The following is a 21,814-nucleotide window of genomic DNA, read 5'->3' as shown; positions in this document are numbered from 1 at the left end:
CACAGCCCCAGTCTGTATTATGGCAATGTAAATTGCCATAATACAGACTATTGACTCGAGTATAAGCCGAGTTGGGGTTTTTCAGCACAAAAAATTTGCTGAAAAACTCTGCTTATACTCGAGTATATACGGTATTTCTCATTAGTTCAACAGGTTGCTCAGTTATATGTAAGGATGTTTTAGCAGAGCTCCCTTTACCCCGGCTGGGTACCTCTGCCAAGGGCCGCTTCCTAGCTGGAACAGGAGAAAACCTCAGAGCTTCTGCCCCAGTCGCCACGGCTTGATTGGGGTCCTCCTGGAGCCTCCCCGTCCTGGGACAGGATCGGGGACTAGCTCTATTCCCTGCCAAGGACTGGACGACACACAGTCCTGGAAGCACTAGTCCCTACAAGGACTTTCCCTGCCGAATCCTCCACGAGCTGGAACCAGGTGCTGAGCAGTGATTATCCCTTTCCCCTCCCAGTAACTAGACAACACATAGTTCTGGGAGTACAACGGATTTTAATGAGCCAAATTCTGCCTTTTATGCACAGATCACAGCAGGGGGTCTCCATTGTCTTCACCAGGCCTTCCCAGGAATCTCTGGGCTGGGGAGATAGTTGTGTTAAAGACTGGTAAGCTAATTATCTTTCAGGAACAGAGAGCCAAACACAAAAGTACCCTAAAAACATAAACATAAAATAACCCCATAAATAATACACCCCTAAATAGCCTTGTCTGAGCACCCAAGTTCTCCAATAGCGCTCAGATCCATGCAGTGTAGGGGTTAAGGTTCTGACCGGCAGCACACATGGTCCTATGCCCAAAATAGTTCCAGGGCGTTTGTGCTTTTTCCGGTCAACTTTCAGGAGCTCCTGCGGTTGCAATAGAGAGTGCTCTGCCTGGTTCTTAGGGAGCCTTTGTTCCCCCCTTAGTCTCAGACACCTTCCCTCCAAAAAGCGCTCTCCTGGCGAAGTGGTTCAAAACCGCGAACCAAGTTGTCCAGGAACTGCACGGTCACCTCATGCAAAAAACAGTTCCATAACATTTGCTGCTAAGTCCCGTTGAAGTGACCGGGAACCCACAAAGTCCTCATGCCAAAATTAGTTCTTTAGCGGTCGCGGCTAATTACCTCTGAGAGCTGTTCGTGGGTTTGGTTCTTGCAATAGCTGCCAGGGAGCTAACGTTCAGTTCTATTCGAATGAAGGGAAAGTGCCGAACCATGGGTACCCAGGGAAAGCGGTAAATGGCGGCTGGGCAGAGTAACTCCCAAATGGTGTCCCAGACCTGGACCAGTCGGTAGGCAGGAGGCCAGTTTCTACACTCCTTCAGGAGTCCATGGCAAACGTACGTGGGATGGAGCGCTTGTCACAGATGTATGTGGTCAGGTTAATGTATCATAGCACATAATGGTTTTAATACAATCACTTTATGTGACAGCTCTAGTTAGAATTTGGAGGTAAAATGTGACACTGGTATAGCTCCAAGTGTTTGGCTCAGCACTTTTTTCACAAGATACAATTTACTAAAACTTTATTTTTTTTTTATTTTTTTTTTATTTTTTTTTAAATAAAGCCATGATCATGTATGCAAGATATTTCCAAGAGTTTACTCCAGAGACCTTCTTCCAGGCACTATCAACTGGGCCAATCTCATGGAATAAATATGGTTATTAAAATATATTTGCAGTGTTCTGAAATTGTATTTATGTTATTTATTGCCGTTGTGTTTATTTTTAAATTGATTAAAAACATTTTTTTTCAAAGTATTATTTTAAGGTTTAAGCTTTATTAATTGTATTTAGAATGTTTAAATCTAGAAATCATAGATCAGGACTACATAATGGAAACTGTGTGAACCATTAAAAGTATTGTTATTCTGCCCCAAAGAACAATTCGATAAGATCTTTCAGTCTGTCGACCTCTCGTAAGTGGTGCTCTAGACTGCTCCCCCCATCCCTACACCCCTTTCCGCTACTTGAGTTAATTCTCCAGCTCTTTTTGTTTTCTTGATTACTATAATCAACCTCACAACGTAGAAATGCAAGCGTAATAAAAATAGGAACTGGGAAAAAGCGGTTGACAATTTGGTCTTATGTTTATACTATTTATTTTGCAATTTCTGATCACAAGATCTTCCTATGCATTTAAAAAAAAAAAAAAATTTGAAATGGATGTTCGTTTTGTTGTTTTATGCTTTATCTTCTTTTAGAAAAAAAAAAGAAGAAGAAAAAACCTGACGGGCTACCTTTCACCGTACGAATACAAGATTTACTTTACAATCCACAGTCGTGATCGCTCACAATATTTGTCATTTTTAAAATTCAACAGTTTTGTTTCCCTTTAATTTAGCATCGCTGCGGTTAGCAAGGCATTAACCCAGACTTGATGACAGCCCTCCAAAGCCGAAATAACATCCCCGATCTCTCACTTTACAGCACCGGAATGCAATCACAAGAGAAGCTCTAACTGCAGCATCTCCATGGCAACCCGACACATTGTCCAAACATGCACTCTATAGAGAGTCTAGTGGGAAAGGAAAGGCTTTGTGTCTAGATGCTTAGAACGCTATGATAGGTGATGTCAGGTAATCTGGTCTGCAAGGATCTATACACACGGTGAATGATAGCAGCATGGATATACATTGTATATACTATTGCCACGGTTTTCTAAAAAGTGGCCGAACTGGGAAACCTCTACAAGTCAGCGATTCTTCCAGTTTCACTACTTTGGCTGTACATTTAAAAATCAATTTACATTCACATTGTATTCCCATAAAAATCTATGCTGATAAAAAGAGACCATGTTACATACAGCTTATACCTTTGAACATCTCAATAAAACCGGTCTTTTGACACTAACCTAAACTTCGACTGTTGACATCAAACGATGTTTTTGTATCGATCGTCAAAAATCAGTAAACAAAGAAATGCGGTCTTTGCAATTAGGGTTTACCTATCTATATATTTTTATTGCATTGCAGACAAAAATAGAAAAAAGGTAATTTCCTTGATAGAGCCTAACTCCATTTAGGTTTTGGAGCCTTTAAATACAATACATGTTATATGCTTCTACATGACAAGGAGATACTTGCTTTACGTATAAAGCAATACTCAAATGCACTGCTCTGGTGAGATAAGCAAGGCTGGCTTATTGGCTGAAATAATAAAAATAATAATTTAAAAAAACCTACAAACACTTTTACATAAATACAAAAGCGTATCTACAGAGACATTTTTAGCAGGAAAATATACATAATATTCTTACACAACCTAGTGGGACATGGAGGGGTGCAACACCATATTATACTTAGGGGCAATGAAGATTCTTTCAAATTATCCCAAGTCCATTCCTCTTTCCTCAATATAGAATACATTAAACAAAAAAATTCTGTAAAGTTGTAACTAATATTGAAACAGATTTTTTGTATCGGATACCTATTCCTAAACCACGATGAGCAATACACAGTGGTAATAATTAATCTCAGCCACTAGAGGTCCTGGGAGGACAAACACAGAAGCTAGCGTACAACGTAGAACTCTAAAATGAAAACCTATATTATTACTTTATTGTACCTCTGAACTAGTATAGGACAGAAATCAATAGATAGTCAGAGTTACCCCAATCCTATCCTCCAAATAATAATGCAAGCCCTAAACACAACACTAAGTATCTGGAGTAGCTAGAAAAATTCTAATCATGAACACTACAGTGGACAAAAAACGGTCAACAAGTCACCAGACTAGCATAGAGGACCATTCGCTGATAACTAGTCACCGTACTGGCACAGAGGACCATTCACTGATAACTAGTCACCGTACTGGCACAGAGGACCATTCGCTGATAACTAGCCACCGTACTGGCGACAAGGACCACAAACCCCGTTTCAGCACGTTAAAAATACCATTGTAGGCAGGCAATTCCTGTGGAAATCACTACAGAGAGGCGTAGTATAAGAGCGCTCATTTGGCAGAGAATAATTCCCTTTCATCCGAGTTGTGTTCTGTGTTTGCAGTATAACGCTATTTGTAGTCTCGGGGTGCCATTTCCCAGTTCCTCGTCAACTGGTTTCGAGCAGATTGACCAAAACCAAGGGGACCAAGCTTGGTTATTGCAAACTCAGAAGTCTAGCATTAGCAATAGCTGAGCCATAGGTACTTTGTGGATTCCCCATATATTTCTTAAATCCCTTGAAAATGTGTCTCCCATTGTCTCTAGTCTGTAATATTTACTCAAGAATTGCAGGTTCAGTCACCCAGCAAGGTGTTCTAAAACACACAGAGTCGCTATGCTCAACACAGCCTTACTCCCAAATACCATTCTTGCCACCCTGACTTGGAAGTGGAGCGCCTACAAAGATATTGCAAGACAAAGTAGGGGCTACTTTATCTTACAGAAGAGACCAGGAAAAGGCTGGAATTTCTTAGTCAATTTCGTTTAGCTGAAGGGACATGTGCACCCATAAATCCTTCAGGCGTCTGGAAAAACCTACAAGACTGCAAAATGACCGAAAATGAGATGTTTGTTTTTTTTAATGTGTCTTACATCTGAAATCTAGCACTAAACGGGTCACATTTTTCACTGGTAAATGTTGAATATTTGTAAAATACAATCCAATGCCAGTTACTATGGCAATAACAAAAGCTAGCAATTTAGAACAATCATTTTAAACTATAAAAATTATAAACATGAGACCGGTACGGAGCTAGAACAAACAGAAGGCAAAGGCAGCAGTCATATCTTTAAAAGGGGCCCTGCCGTGCCCCAAACAACGCATGTTCATTAGACCGAGCATAAGATTATATCTGTACTTTATGGCAATTTTACTAGCAAATGTACAGATTAGAATAAAAAAAATAAAAATAAAAAAAATCTATTTAAAATGAGTTTCCCTCCCAGCTGTTGTCAATGTTTCTGCATGCAAAGGCATTAATTGACATGGGATTGCAGAAAAGACTTCCCACCCATGGCAACCCCAGAGCATACGCTGTGGTTGCTATGGAAAGCGCCGGCTAGGGAGTAGAAGATTTGTTCTGCTTGGGAATGGGTCCCAAGCAGGGCAAATCAAAGAAGACTACAGAAAGAGTGGAGGACAGCCAGAGGGTGAGTGTTACTCGAAGAGTAATGCCCAGGAAGCTTGAAGATGGCGCTGGAACGGTGAAAAAGGGGATTAAATCTATATTTTACATTAATTACACCCGGTATGTTGTGATTTATGGTGTATTCAATGTATATGGGACTTCAGGTAAGTTGTTTTATTCACAGGAGAGTCACTTTAAATATTCGAAATGTCTAAAGGACTGATAGATAACTGCGACACGACAGCTGTTGATGAACAGTATTCTATTATAATGTGCAGCCAGTGTTTATGAAACACATGGGAGCATCATGGAAAATGTCCCTGCACTCAACTACTCCAATTAGGAAAAAAGGGCCTAGTTGAATGTTAAAGAATTCTCTCCAGGGCCGGTGCAAGGATTTTTGCTGCCCTAGGCAAACAAAAGTTTGCCTCCCCCATATGCTCTGTCCACCATGTGACATCACAATGCCCCACCCATATGATCTGCCATATGGGCCAATGCCAGAGCTGCACACAGTGTATTTTCTCTGAAAAAGCAGTGTGTTTACATTAAAAAGCCTCAGGGACAGGCTGTAGACACCAGAACCACTACTTAACACTGTTGTGGTTTTGGGGACTATAGTGTCCCTTTAATGTGAGGTAAATTAGAGATTAGTGCCAGTACAAATATACTGGATTGCCTACTTACCACCAGATGAGGACAAGAGGATGATGATGGGCCCAGGCTGTAGTCTGGCTCCACTGGTCTGGTGTTAAAACAGGCTCTCTGGAGGCAGTGCTCACAAAAATAAAATGATCAGGAAGCAGCTAAAAAAATTTACGCAATGCTTTCCTATGGGGATTTTATTTGACGCTGGACGTCCGGACGTCCAGCGTCAGATAAGTGCGATTTACTCAGTGGAAGCGGCCTCTAGTGGCTGTCAGGGAGACAGCCACTAGAGGCTGGATTTACCCTGCAGTGTAAACATAGCAGTTTCTCTGAAACTGCTAGGTTTTCAGCTGCAGGGTTAAAACTAGGGGGACCTGACACTCAGACCAGTTCAGTGAGCTGAAGTGGTCTGGGTGCCTATAGTGGTCCTTTAATGTTCTCCCCTGACCAAATCTATAGTGCTCTCCCTCCACGCTGATCTCTCCAGCCACCCCATCTTTCCCTTGGTGGTCTCTTCCCCTTCCCCCCTTGGTCCCTTAGTGGTCTCTCTCTCTCCTCTCTCCCATCTGCCCCTTTGTGCCATCTCCCCTCCCTTCCCTGTTGTGCCTCCTACCTCAGTGTAGCGTGGCTGGGCGGTGCAGACCGTGGTACAGGAGCTTGTGTTTCCTGTACCCGGCGGGACTGACAGGAAGTGCTGAGAGAACACTTCCTTTCAGTCTGGCAAAGTACAGGAAACTCAATGTATCCGCACTGCCCTGCCACCCTACACAGAGTGACGGGCAGGAGGGAGCACTGTACGCTTCCCTCCTGCTGGGTCACTCGAGACTTGCGCCCCCCCAGGCCAGTGCACCCAAGGTGACTGCCTAAGTCGCCAATAGGACGCGCCGGCCCGGATGCTCTCCAAGAACCATTCCCTAGAGGAATATAGAGTTATTGAGTGTAAATGGCTGATATTGTATGAGCGAGCATGATGAAGATTGTGATTGGTGGAGAGAGCACCTCAGCTCATCTGAGCCTAGGGCGGCATAAAAAAAAAAAAAAAAGAAAAAAAATCCCCTACAGGTTCTAATCCCAAACATTGATCCAAATACTGATCTAATAAACTTAGAATTAAAAAGGACCGGGTAGGCACTATAACCATTTAATCTCATTGAATTGATTATAGTTTCTGTAGTCCTCAGGCACCGTTGTAAACCATTTTCAAGCAGTCTAAAAAGGACCACTATAGGCAGCCTGACCAACTCATCTCAATGAAGTGGCCTGGTGCAGTGGCCTGTAATTTTGGCCCTGCAATGAAAAAACAAAAATTTTTACTTACCGTAAATTTATTTTTCCAGAAGATTAGAGGCAGTGCTTTATGACTGGGATTTCATCTGGAGGGATAAAACAGGCAGGCAATCTCCAAAACTTTTCAAGGACCTCCCCCAATTAACCTTTGGCCTTATAAATTGCTTCCTATCCAAGACATCCTAAGAAATTACAAAAGCCGAATAACCGTACCACTCAGACTATGAACAAATTTGGGGGGGGGGGGAAAGTAAGCACTGCCTCTAAAAATTTTAGTTTTTCCCTTCAGATTAGAGGCAGTGCTTTGCGACTGGGATCTCCAAAAGCAATCCCTTAGGGCGGGACTCAAGTCTCACTGCAAAAAATCTGCAACCAAAGTTGTATCTTCCAAGATCAACAGACCAATGTAAGTGAAGAGATCACCTCGTGGCTGTTATGAAATCGAGAGAATGTATAGCAGAAGCCCTCAGGCAACCGATCTGAACATAACTGATCGAAGGAGCTTCAATGGAAATAGGTGTTCGATGAGAAAACTAACAAATGCAAACCTTTAAGGTAACGTAGACGAAAACTAAACGCCCAGGCAGTGGAATTAGAATTCCAAGACCCTAGAACGCTGTTGGGAAAAGTTAGAAAAATAGTGTTAGATGGAATATTGAGAGGAATTAAAGAATCCAACTTAACTCCACTTTCTCCTGCTGAAAACAGAAACTTGAAGTCCTTTCCAAAAATATTTTGGGCGACTACCCCCAAAGACCTAGACTGAAGACTCAAATCAGCAGAGTAAAAAACCCCAAAAAGAAGATCCCCTGCGGAAAAGATTCCCTGAAGATAGGAACTAACCACTAAAGAGCCTAGCAGATACTGGTGATTTGGAGACCAACCTCTGAAAATCAACTGAAAAACGAAATTTGACCTTGAGGAGCTCTGGCTTTAAAGCGGCACTGTCATGCCGAATCCCGTGTTTTTTTTGTTTTTTTTTTAACCCCCCTCCCCGCCTCCACTACATCCAATCGACCCCCTAGTCACCCCCAAATATTATATTATATTCAGGGCGCCGCCATCTTTGTGGGGGTAGGTGAAGTCCCTGTGGGACACGTCATCTACCCACACTACACAGACTGCGAGATTCCCGCACATGCCCAGTGAAACACCTGGACATGCGAACGGAAATTTCACCTATTCATTCATTCATCAGACAGACGAATGAATGAATAGAAAAAATCAAACGAACAAAAACACAGAATATCAGTGTTAGTTTGTTTGTTCGGTTTATTACAAGGAGGGAGCTACCGGTGTGCAGCTCCCTCCTTGTAATATGTAAAGACAGAAGCGGCGACAGAAGCGGCAGGGAGCTGTGCTCCCCACCACTTCATAAGCCCCCCCCACCACTTCATAAGCTGTGCTCCCCACCACTTCATAAGCTATACCGCGAGTAGGGGCATGTCCACTAAACAGTGAGCAGCCTGTGGCTGCTCACTGTAAAAAAAAAAAAATGGTAATGGGGGGGGGGGGGGGGGGGCGGCGTGTGGGGGCCTGGGCGGCGGGTGGGGGAACCAAGTCAATTCCCCCCCCCCCATCAAGGTGACTAGGGGTCCCCAAGACCCTAGTCACCCACCCAAATAAAAATGCCCCTACCTACCCCCTATTCCTAACTTGTAAAGTAAAATTAAACTTACCATTCAACGTCTTCTTTTTTCTAAAATCTTCATTTTTCAGCCCCAAAAAAGGCCAAATAAAAAACCATCATACCCGTCGAACTAAAAATAAAATAAAAAACCAGAGCGCAAAAAAAATAATCCATCTTCACCCATGGAGGGCTCCGCGCAGACTGAGCTCCGCAGGGCGGGGCAAGGCTTATAAAGCCTTGCCCCGCCCTGCAATTAGGCTAAGAACACTCTGATTGGTGGGTTTAAGCCAATCAGAGTGTTCTTTGTCATTTTAGATTTCAAGCCATCCGATCACAGTGCTCTGTGTCATTTTACAAGCGTGGGAAAGTTCTTTGGAATTTTCCCACGCTTGTAAAATGACAAAGAACACTCTGATTGGCTTAAACCCACCAATCAGAGTGTTCTTAGCCTAATTGCAGGGCGGGGCAAGGCTTTATAAGCCTTCCCCCGCCCCGCGCGGAGCCCTCCATGGGTGAAGATGGATTATTTTTTTGGCGCTCGGGTTTTTTTATTTTATTTTTAGTTCGACGGGTATGATGGTTTTTTATTTGGCCTTTTTTGGGGCTGAAAAATGAAGATTTTAGAAAAAAGAAGACGTTGAATGGTAAGTTTAATTTTACTTTACAAGTTAGGAATTTTATTCCCCCCTCACTATTTTTTAGGGTGAGGTGGGTAGGTAGAGGCATTTTTATTTGGGTGGGGGGTGGGTGACTAGGGGCTTGGGGACCCCTAGTCACCTTGATGCGGGGGGCGGAATTGACTTAGTGCCCCCACCCGCCGCTCAGGGGTGGTGGCGGGGGGAGGACAGTAGGTCCACCCCCTTATTACCATTATGGCCCCCACCCGCCGCCCAGTGGTGCGGGCCGGGGGGGGGGGAAGGACAGTAGGTCCCCCCCCCCCTTATTACCATTATGGCCCCCACCCGCCTCCCAGGGGTGGGGGGCGGGGGGAGGACAGTAGGTCCCCCCCATTGTAATTTATTGCCCCCACCCACCGCGCAGGGGTGGGGGCCGGGGGGGAGGACAGTAGGTCCCCCCCATTGTAATTTATGGCCCCCACCCACCGCGCAGGGGTGGGGGCCAGGGGGGAGGTCAGTAGGTCCCCCCCCTCATTATCTTTATGGCCCCCACCCACCGCTCAGGGGTGGGGGCCGGGGGGGACAATAGTTCTCCCTCCCTTATTTTACTTTAGGGCCCCTACCCGTCGTTTAGGGGTAGGGGCCAATAGGTTTTTTGGGGTTTTTTGTTTTTTACAGTGCTTACTAGACATGCCCCTACTCGCGGTATAGTGAGTAGGGGCATTATTTACTAATACCAAGTCATTTTTACTTAGTGTTAGTAAATTTGGCTGAAAGACCAGTTTAGGTCTTTCAGCCTTTTAGTAGATAGCTCTCTGATACCGTGGGAATTAGGGAGTTATCTACTAAGCGGCTGCAAGATGCAGCCACAGCAATGAATAGGATCGGAGTTTCATTCATTAGAATGAAATTGCGATCCGAACAAAGTGCCGAATTGCCTTCTAAAACAAACTAACATACTGTTCTCATTCAGTTAGAACGCAATTCGGCAGTTTCGTCTAAGATGACAGGAAGCATCGCGGGAACACTGAGGAAAGGTGAGAATTCTGGGAAAATTGCTCTGACCAGCGGAAATGAAGCACACTTTGCTCCTCCGCTGGTCAAGCAGAGAAATCCTCCATAAGACAAAGAGTCCCTACTTTGTCTTATGATTTTAAAGAAAACTAAAGAAGACAGGAAGAAAAGAATAACAGATCCTGAGAGAGGGGGAGAAGAGGAAGATATTGAGGAAAGGTAAGTTCGGCATGACAGTGCCGCTTTAAACCATCCGCAAAGCCCAGAAGAGGTTACAACTTTGAAGCGGATGCCTGTTTTTCTAAGAACCAATATCTTAAAAAACAACACCTTCCATACTTGGAATAAATCTTGGAACAAGATCCATTTATAGTAAAAGAAATTGTCAATAATTTCCTGAGACAAAACCTTATCCTTCAGTATCTGGTATACATAAACCAGGTCGTCAGCTTGAATTACAACAATTTTGAGAAGCGGTACCCTTGAGAATTCCAGGATGCCTATTTACAGTTAAGGTCCCCAAAGATTCCTGCGGAACATTTTTGATGAATGGTGAAACAGCTACTTGCCACCAAGGGAGGAAGACTATTATTCTCACCTTTCCCATCCTATATGATCTTGGGGAATAGGGAACCAGGAGGAAACTATAGGTTAGACTGGAATTCCCAAGAAAGAAAAGGAAACCAAAGCTTACGGCTCTGTCCAAGCTTGTCCAATGAAACACTTCATGCTGTTTGATCTAGAAGTCCCAGTTCCATAACTGGAAAATCAAATTCTTACTATCGTTTGAGTGAAGATCAAGGAGTATGAACCAATCTGCTTTGTATTAAATGTTGACTACTCAATGCTACAGCTAAACAGAGGAATATTAAGTTCTGTGCATAAGTGAAAAGATCTAAGAAAAACGAACCCAAGCAAATCCTGGAACAAGATTTTTCAAACAAGATTACCTTGTTTGTACATAATTGCTACCGATGTAGAACTATCTGACCAGATCTGGATAAGATAATACCTGGTCTTTATCTGAAAGGCAAAGAGCCATCCAGATTGCCTTCGGTCCTATGTAGTCGGATAAGTTTTTACAAATTCTCAGCTAATTTCCCATCATCCCTATGAGAACCTAGCTGAGACCTGAAGCATCAGTCGTAAAATTCTGAATGATCGATTTGAGAACTAGAACAAAAAGTAAGAACCGTCTGGCATCCTTTATTTCTGCCTGGTTCAGAAAGGAATGACCGAAGTATAGGATTTTACTGCAAAATCTTATTAGCAACTGTATCTGGCCACTGAAGGACCTGGAAACAGTGCTATACCTAAAGAAGCTGAAGAGACCAAGCAGGTTCTTACAAGACGGGAACCAATATTATTTCCCCAAGTATCTGTCTACTGAAGTAGCAGAGAGTTTCAGGTGATAATGACAGAGAAAACCACAACTTTTTTCTTCAGGGAATTACCATTCTCTGAGAGTCAAACCCCTTGTCAAAATATTTACACCGAACTGTTCCTTGACAAACACCAGAACTGCACACTTCCTGAAAAGGGAATTATTTATCAGAAGATTGATTAGCATCCACCTGTATGCTGTAGAAACACCCTAACCTTTAGGTACAAAAATTAATTAGATGCCCCTGAGGAAGCAGAATTGGAGAGATTCAACAAATTTATGGATGGCAATATTTTGCATAGTGAGAGAATCTCAAGCGGCAATTGCCATAAGCATTTTCTTAAAAGAGAACTGCAGACAAACCTAGGCAGAAAACCATCTCAGTCATATCGTATCTATTTGCAGGGAACAAATTGAACCTGGTGGAACTACACCATGATCCATAGGTTTGCAGCTGTACTAGAATTTGCTTCAAGCCCAGTAACATGAGGAAGAAATAATTTTCCATGAAGACTAGTTCATACAGGTTACCATCTTTAATAGCGGAAGCGAGACTGATTACATAGATATACAGTCAGAATAAGACAACACCCATGATCCAGGCTTTCCTTAGCCGTAATTGGGAAGCAGAGGCTAGAGCAGAAAGAATATCTGCAAACTGTACTTCAAAACCTGTTTGATGCAGGCTCTGCAGGAATCAATAGCAGAAGTCATTCTTAAAATTGCAATTCCAACCAACAGCCTTACCTGATAGAGGCCTTCCTTAGCTGTATTTGGGAAGCAGAAGCTAGAGCAGACAGAATAGCTGCAACTGCATTTAAAACCTGTTTGATGCTAACCCTGCAGTAACCAAAATTAGGAAGCATTTTCTTGAATTTTCCATTCCAACAGTCAGTTAGCTCAAACCTATCTGACTTGGAATTTAAGATAAAACATAAAATGTGCAACCATGGAGTGAAGCACAGGAAAAGTTCTGCCCCAGCTGAAAAACAGACTGCCTTTTTAGAAACTGATATCAGGTGAAACTAGTTGAGGCGGTGAGAATGCTAATTGTAACAGAGCTTTGTCTACAGCAATTGCTAAAAGCCTACTGCATGTTTAAGCAAATAAACACTGCAGCTAGGATCCTGGCATTTAAAGAATCCATCTGCTACAATAGTATATTAACTTAAAGGACCACTCTAGTGCCAGGAAAGCATACTCGTTTTCCTGGCACTAGAGTGCCCTGAGGGTGCCCCCACCCTCAGGGACCCCCTCCCGCCCGGCTCTGGAAAGGGGAAAGGGGTAAAAACTTACCTTTTTCCAGCGCTGGGCGGGGAGCTCTCCTCCTTCTCTCCGCCTCCGTTCCTCCCCGTCGGCTGAATGCGCACGCGCGGCAAGAGCTGCGCACGCATTCAGCCGGTCACATAGGAAAGCATTCATAATGCTTTCCTATGGACGCTTGCGTGCTCTCACTGTGATTTTCACAGTGAGAATCACGCAAGCGCCTCTAGCGGCTGTCAGTGAGACAGCCACTAGAGGATTAGGGGGAAGGCTTAACTAATTGATAAACATAGCAGTTTCTCTGAAACTGCTATGTTTATAAAACAATTAGTTAACCCTAGCTGGACCTGGCACCCAGACCACTTCATTAAGCTGAAGGGGTCTGGGTGCCTAGAGTGGTCCTTTAACCAAAACCAGATTTTAAATATCAGCCTCCTAAGCATAACCTAGCGAGGATAATCCTCCAATAGTCATACGGGTCATGCTCTTGTGAATATATACCACTTCACTTTAATTGCTGACCCTGTTGCAGCAATTAGTGATTATTGAAACCCATATTACCCGTATATACTCTAGTATAAGCCGACCCGAATATAAGCCGAGGCCCCTAATTTTACCCCAAAAAACTGGGAAAACTTATTGACTCGAGTATAAGACTAGGGTGGGAAATGCAGCAGCTACTGGTAAATTTCTAAATAAAATTAGATCCTAAAAAAAATTACATTAATTGAATATGTATTTACAGTGTGTGTGTGTGTGTATGAGTGCAGCGTGTGTGTGTGTTGCAGAGCCTTGGTGGGGGGTGGGCAATTGTATTATTATTTTAATAATTATTTTTTGTTATTTTTTATTTTATTTAATTATTATTATTTTTTTATTAATATTTTATTATTATTTATATATAAAAAAAAATGTTGACCCCTCTCCTTGCTTGATACATGGCAGGGAGGCTCTCCTTCCCTGGTGGTCCAGTGGCATTGGTAGTTCAGTGGGGGGAGGAGGGGGGCGGGGGGCTGGCTGAGAGTTTACTTACCTCTCCTGCAGCTCCGGTCAGCTCCCTTCTCCTCCGCGCCGGTCCGTGCAGCACCTCTGTCAGCTCACAGTGTAAGTCTCGCGAGAGCCGCACTATGACCCCGCGGCTCTCGCGAGACTTACACTGGGAGCTGACCGAGGTGCTGACCGGACCGGCGCAGAGGCGGAGGGAGCTGACAGGAGCGGTAAGTACACGCTCTGCAGACCCCACAGCCCCCTGTCTGTATTAAGGCAATGCAAATTGCCATAATGTCGTCCCGCAGCCATCTACAAATGACGAATACTTGTCCAGACGCTATAGATAGCGATCCTACCAGTGGCGGATCCAGGGGGGGGGCAACGGGGCAATTGCCCCCCCCGAGATTCTCCCCTGCCGGCTAATGCAGGGCTGACATTGCCCAAGTGCCAGCCCTGCATTGTGCCTGCAGACCGGGGAGGGAGATCAGTGATCTCCCTCCCCGGTCTGCAGGCACATTACTGACAGCCGACCGGCAGTGGAGGGAGAGAGGACCCGGGAGCTGTTACCAGCAGCTCCTCCGGGTCCTCCTCTCGCGAGATTTGGAGCGTTGCCGCGGTTACCACGGCAACGCTCCAAATCTCGCGAGAGTGAACTCTAGCCCTGGAGCGCGGGCTAGAGTTCACTCCTACCACTGGGACCACCAGGGAATCGCCACTGGGACCACCAGGGAAAGAAAGATGTCCCCCCTCCTCCCAGTAAAGGTAAGAAGGGAGGGGGGACATAAATTATATATTCATTTTAATTAAATGTTTAAAAAAAAAAACCACACACACATTAAAAAAAAAAAAAAAGCCCCCCCCCCCCCTATCCTTCTTCTACACACACATTGCCCCTGCCCCCCATACACACACACACACACATTGCCCCTGCCCCCCATACACACACACACACACATTGCCCCTGCCCCCCATACACACACACACACACATTGCCCCTGCCCCCCATACACACACACACACACATTGCCCCTGCCCCCCACACACACACACACACACATTACCCCTGCCCCCCATACACACACACATTGCCCCTGCCCCCACACACACACACACACATTGCCCCTGTCCCCCATACACACACACACATTACCCCTGCCCCCCATACACACACACATAGCCCCTGCCCCCCATACACACACACATAGCCCCTGCCCCCCATACACACACACATTGCCCCTGCCCCCCATACACACACACATTGCCCCTGCCCCCCATACACACACACACACATTGCCCCTGCCCCCCATATACACACACATTGCCCCTGCCCCCCATATACACACACATTGCCCCTGCCCCCCATATACACACACATTGCCCCTGCTCCCCATACACACATCATTGCCCCTGCCCCCCATAAACACATTGCCCCCACATAAACACATTGCCCCCACATAAACACATTGCCCCCACATACACACACTGCCCCACATACACACACTGCCCCACATACACACACTGCCCCACATACACACACTGCCCCACATACACACACTGCCCCACATACACACACTGCCCCACATACACACACTGCCCCACATACACACACTGCCCCACATACACACACTGCCCCACATACACACACTGCCCCACATACACACACTGCCCCACATACACACACTGCCCCACATACACACACTGCCCCACATACACACACTGTAACTGTCACACACTGTAACTGTCACACACACATACTGACCCACACACACACTGCACCCCTGACATATACTGCCGCCCTCACGTACACACTGCAACCTTCACACACACACACACACACACACTGCTAATACACTGTCCCCCTCACACACACACACACTGCACCCCTCACACATTGCACCACTCACACATACCACTGCTCCTCTGCCCTACTACAGCCCCATTCCCCAGAGGACCTCAGGTAAGTTGTCAAACAGTTCTTAAACAGTTTGACTACTTACTCTGGGAGGGGGTCTTGGCATTATTGGCACTATAACCACTACACTGAGCTGTAGTGGTTATTGTGTCTGGATTATTTATTTAAATAATCTACAAGTGCCCCTCCCGAGATCAGGCTCTGGATCCACCACTGGATCCTACGCGAGATCCGACTGCAGTCCGTAGTGGGCAACCAGTGATAAGTCCACACCGGAAGGTAGCGAGCAGTACTACTTCCCCTGGGAAAGCTGTGAATGTTGAACAAACCTGCAGGTAGTTCCATGCAGTTGGCGTGAAGGGGTCCCTCCTTTGGACTCCAGAGTCGAAGTTGGTTGGGGTCCGAAACTCCTGCATGCAGCATGTGAGACAGGCACAGTAAGTAGGGAGAGGGGAGGCTGGCCACATGGCCAGCAGGCAGCAGGGCAGCTCGGTGGGTGAGACCAGGCTGTTCGCAACGCACGGAGCCAATGCGACTCCAAAAAAATGGCCGCCGTGGCTCCAAAAAAATGGCCACCACGGGCGCAAAAAACTAGCGCGGCCTACCGCGTGGTGATCGCGCAGCACTGCCACAGTTGAAAAACCTGCTCAGCAAGCGGCCAAGGGCCGCGGGGAGCAGGTGGGGAATAAGGGAGAAAGGGTATGGGCAACAGAGCCCAATAGGGGAACCTGGGGAAGGGAAACAGAGTACAGGCAGAGCCAAAGCATCATAGAAGGGCCACCCATTCCCCATACAGCAGAGTGAGAAAAACTGCATAAAGTAACCCAGAATAACAATAAATCAATGAGCAGTATCCAGAATCTATCACTTAAATAGCCTAAATACCGCAACAGATGTGAACAAGAGATACAGCAGCTACATAGCATGAAGTGGTATAGGAAATAACACAGAATAAACTGCCTAGCTAAACCCAGCAATAGACTGCCTAGCTAAACCCAGCAATAGACTGCCTAGCTAAACCCAGCAATAGACTGCCTAGCTAAACCCAGCAATAGACTGCCTAGATAAACCCAGCAATAGACTGCCTAGCTAAACCCAGCAATAGACTGCCTAGCTAAACCCAGCAATAGACTGCCTAGCTAAACCCAGCAGGCAAACTGTTAAAACAAATCCAGCAAGAAACCTGCCTAAATAAATCCAGCAATTAAGCTGCCTAAACAAACCTAGTAAATAGACAGATAAAATAGACTGTTTAAATAAGCAAGCAGCATGTAGGATAAAAAACAACCCAGAGCAGAGACAACTCTGAGTTGGTGAGTGCTCACCTGGAGGCAGCAGCAAAGAAAGAGGAAGTGGAAGAGCCTGCTTAGGGGTTTTATACTACTGTTGCTTTGTTCTGATTGGTTGTTTTGAAAAGTTCTATTAACTGTTTCTTTGCTGCTGGAGGTTTTTAGTAAAGAAGGTAAAGCAAATATGAAGCCTCCTGTCCTGCCATAAAATTGTTAAAGGACCACTCTAGGCACCCAGACCACTTCAGCTTAATGAAGTGGTCTGGGTGCCGGGTCCAGCTAGGTTTAACCCTTTTTTATATAAACATAGCAGTTTCAGAGAAACTGCTATGTTTATATAAGGGTTAAGCCAGCCTCTAAATCCTCTAGTGGCTGTCTCACTGACAGCCGCTAGAGGCGCTTGCGTGATTCTCACTGTGAAAATCACAGTGAGAGCACGCAAGCGTCCATAGGAAAGCATTGTAAATGCTTTCCTATGCGAGCGGCTGAATGCGCGCGCAGCTCTTGCCGCGCATGCGCATTCAGCCAAAAGGATCGGAGGCGGCGAGGAGGAGGAGAGCTCCCCGCTGGAATAAAGGTAAGTTTTAACCCTTTCATCTCCCCAGAGCCGGGCGGGAGGGGGTCCCTGAGGGTGGGTGCACCCTCAGGGCACTATAGTGCCAGGAAAACTAGGCACTATAGTGGTCCTTTAAACTCTCCATGACCAGAAACATGGCTTCCTAGATCATGTGATGTCAAGAGCCAATCAGAGTCTGGGATCTACATCATCTTTGCGATGACAGGTGACATTACAGATCTGTAAATACACAGCAGTCATCTAGGATTGGAATTATGGTTCCCTGGATTTTGGTGGTTATGTTACCTACAGCCACAATGTTTTCCTTTTTCTTTTTTTTTATTTATTTTATTTTTATTTCGTTTTTGCAGGTTAAACTTTACAAGTTTCATATTTTGGTTAGACGTAGATATAAAGATATAAGTATAAAGATAGAACAGAACAGTATACATAAAGCTTACATACATGTTTTCCTTTTTCGTGTTGATGGACAGGTGACCGAGAAATCCAATAATTATTCAAAATATTATTTTGTTTTTTTCAAACAAGAAAATAAATATCTAGGTACACTTAAAGGTGTTTTCTAAAAGGCAGTCTTCTTATTTGAAACAAGAAAGTGGAGATAACGTTTCTGCTCCTCTCTGATAAAGGCTCAGACAGGAGCCAAAACGTTGTCTCAACGTTTTTGTTCCAAATAAAAGACTGCCTTTTAGAAGACACCCACGTACCTCCATGGGTAGGCAGCTATATCCCATCATTTACATTGTGATAAATCATCTTACCCTGTACCCATGAATCTCTCTTGAATACAGCCTCCCAATCTCGTACCCATCAGAAATTCTGTAATACAGAACCCCCCAACCCTGTACCCATCAGTCTCTCTGTAATACAGCCTCCCAACCCAGTACCCATCAGAAATTCTGTAATACAGCCTCCCAACCCAGTACCCATCAGAAACTCTGTAATACAGCCTCCCAACCCAGTACCCATCAGAAATTCTGTAATACAACCTCCAAACCCTGTACCCATGAGAAACTCTAGAATACACAGACCCCCCCAACCCTGTACCCATCAGTCTCTCTGTAATACAGCCTCCCAACCCAGTACCCATCAGAAATTCTGTAATACAGCCTCCCAACCCTGTACCCATGAGAAACTCTAGAATACACAGACCCCCCCCCCAACCCTGTACCCATCAGACAAGCAATGATACAGCCCCCTGACCCTGTACTCCAATACCCACTTTTGGCACCCCACATTGATAATTCTGGCCTGCTCCCCTACTTTGCATACCTTCACTCCATCCCCCATCCCCCCCATGCTAACCCATAGCCCTGCTTTTCCTGGCCTGCAAACACCCCCCACACATGCTAATCCCCTGTCCCTGCCTGTAGCCAGGCCCCGCCCCCGGCAGGAATTAGATTGCAAGCTCACCCGGCTCAGGCTATCATGGAACACGCTGGCCTCCAGGTTACAGCCGATCAGGGCGGTGGGCAGGGCTCGCAGGTCGACCTGCTCCATGTCTATATCCAGGAAATCCCAGTCATTCGCAGCGTGGGGGGCCCTGTGGGACTCACTCAGAGCCTGATCCATAGTGTATCCACTGGGGGGCGGGGGGGTCACTGCAGGGACCCGGCTTCTCCCATTCCTTAATGACCGGCCACTCACAGCCTGCGTGTTATTGCCCCCCCTGCAGGCAAATCTCCGATTCGCGCTGAGCTGTCACAATGTATCAGCCGGTTATTCCGTGTTACAAAGTATCCAGCAAGACGGCAGTGACGTCACTCCGTCCCTGACAGGTCGGATCTGCGGCTGCTGATGGGAACACGAGCGACGCCAACTGGCGGCTTGTTAGCATTGCCGCTGTCACATTATAATGAAAAGGCTGCTTCCTGAATTTAGGATGTATTCTGATCAATAGGGAAAACATATCATATGTGAGCTTAAACAGACACTCTGAGCAATAAAACAACTTAAACTTCATGGGACACTGTAGGCACCCAGACCACTTCAGCTCATTGAGGTGGTCTGGGTGCGGTGTCCCAATCGCACTTAGTGCTGCAATGTTAAACAATGCGGTTCCAGAGAAACGGCAATAATTACATTGCAGCTCTAAGTCTGCCCTCTGTGGCTGTCTAACAGACAGCTACTAGAGGGCTTCCTGGATCCAAATGGACCTTTGGTCCAGTATTGGACGCTGGACGTCCTCACGTTCTGCATGATGATATTCAGCGTCAGATTTTTCCCCTTAGGAAAGCATTTAATTTGCCGCGCATGCGCAATTAGCTTCGTCTCGTCTCAGGATGTCTGAGGGGCAGAGCGTTCACCCAGAGCTGTAAATAAAGGCTTTTTAACCTTAGATTTACCGGGGAGAAGGACGCAAGGGAGGGGGAGGCAGAGAGTGCGATAGTGCCAGGAATACAGAATTGCATTCCTGGCACTAAAGTATCCCTTTAATGAAGCAATGTTGGTGTACAGAGGATGCCCCTACTCAGACAGGGCTGATGCTCAATTTTATGGCTATACATGCAAATATGCATCTCCAAAATGCGATTTTGCCCGTGTATCTCTCGAACGCTCCCTAGATTGGTAGATTCACGGCAATTGCAGCGCATGTGCTAATTTTAGCCACAGAAAATGGGAAACTGCTGTCACTGACAATCTCCTGGGGGGCAGCGAAGGGGAGACCCAAGGAACAAAAAGGAGAAGAGAACCATGCCCATGAGCTTACCATCTAGAAGGGACATGTACATTGAAACAAAAGGTTGTGGGGAGAAATACAATTGGGGAGTAACAGCAATATAACCATGAGTGTGCCAATATAAGGGGTACTGTTTTACAATCAGTATACCGTACAATGTGAATATGATTAAAATGTAAATTAGAAGTGTGATGTAATTCCAGTAAAATACAAGTTTAGCAGGCTAAGATTGCCACAAGGCATATGTATGTATATGTGTTTGTAGTATCAGTTAAGTTAATTACACGTAGCTAAGATACTGTTATCACTGTACTGACCAGGTGCAGGAATGTAAGAACTGGAATTACGCGTCCCTCTCCTTTGTATCAGATGAGCCACGTGGTTAGACCGGATGGATGAGTTTAGACTCTATTTATTAAATAGGTTAAGGGTATGTGTGGGTGTAGTTAATTGTGGGAGGAGCTACAGTGCTATATAAGGAATGTACTCTATGTATTCAGTACTCAGACTTTGCTGTATTTTGGTGACGCTAGTCCCTCTGAGTCCCGATCGGTGATCCAATAAAGAATCTCTTCCTTCCTGAAGAAACCTGTGTCCATCTCTCTGTGCTTGGCTTCCGTCAGTTTCTCCGGTATCATTTGGTGCATTGGCCGGGAAGCTCATCGTTCAACGGTAGCTGAGAGGCAGAGGCGTGAGACGGTCTATCTTTGCCCACGTTCTCTACGGCTGCACCCCTGAACTTCTGCGTGGACCTCCCTTCGTCTCGGCGCCACTGGTCTGTTGTCCAGGAGATCATCGGCCTCTACGTGAGAAGTGCTGGGGTGTCCCCGTCGATGAGTGTGAACTCAGGTTCAGGAACGAGGAGGTAAGACAACTGCTGTTTTAGACGGCAGGACCCACTAGGGGTATACCGATTGTGCGGTAGGCCCAAAGGGGTTTTGAATCAGTGTATCTGCCCCCTCTGTCGGAGGGAAGGAGCGAAGGCGCACCGCTCGATCGAACGCTCTTTAGTCAGACCGTTTGATTTGGTTAGTCAGGCGGGGTCCTGGTGTAAATAGCCCTAGCCGGACACCGGTGTCTTGTCTAGACTAGCGTTCTAGGGTGTATATTACGTTCGCTAGGTCGGAGGGACCGGGAGACTAAGCGGCGCCTGTGTAAATTCGGTTCGCTAGTTCTCATCCTATCTGGGCTAAGTGGGAAGGCGTGTAAATTTGGAACCCACTAGACTTTTGATAGTGCGACTAAGAGGCGCCTGTGTAAATTCGGTTCTCTAGCTCGCTATATATGTGGTGATTGGGCAGTGTGGCTAACCAAAACGGGTGTATATAGTTTTAGGTAGTCCATTCAAGGTACTGGCCAATAGTTTAGTTGGGAATTGTAAATGTGTTAACGATTGTTTTAGTAAAGTGTATATCTTGTTAGATAGCGCGAGCTCAGCCGTCTAGCGAGAGTGTTAATAGTGTG

The 21,814-nt window shown here is 45.6% G+C and overlaps 1 protein-coding gene across 1 annotated transcript in view; it reads right to left on the bottom strand.

The window, feature by feature from the left end:
- RCAN1 (regulator of calcineurin 1) overlaps positions 1–19,420 on the bottom strand; it is a 146,542-nt gene extending 127,122 nt beyond the window's left edge. The window contains exon 1 of the mRNA XM_063447495.1: positions 19,084–19,420. Coding sequence (XP_063303565.1) covers positions 19,084–19,242 — 159 coding nt within the window. The 5' untranslated portion in view covers positions 19,243–19,420. The remainder of the gene's footprint in view (positions 1–19,083) is intronic.
- Positions 19,421–21,814: the final 2,394 nt, after the last annotated feature.

Source organism: Pelobates fuscus, chromosome 1 (assembly GCF_036172605.1).
Source record: "Pelobates fuscus isolate aPelFus1 chromosome 1, aPelFus1.pri, whole genome shotgun sequence".
Taxonomy (NCBI): domain Eukaryota; kingdom Metazoa; phylum Chordata; class Amphibia; order Anura; family Pelobatidae; genus Pelobates; species Pelobates fuscus.
The sequence above is the reverse complement of the archived record's forward strand: the minus strand, read 5'-3'. Positions and strand labels throughout refer to the sequence as shown.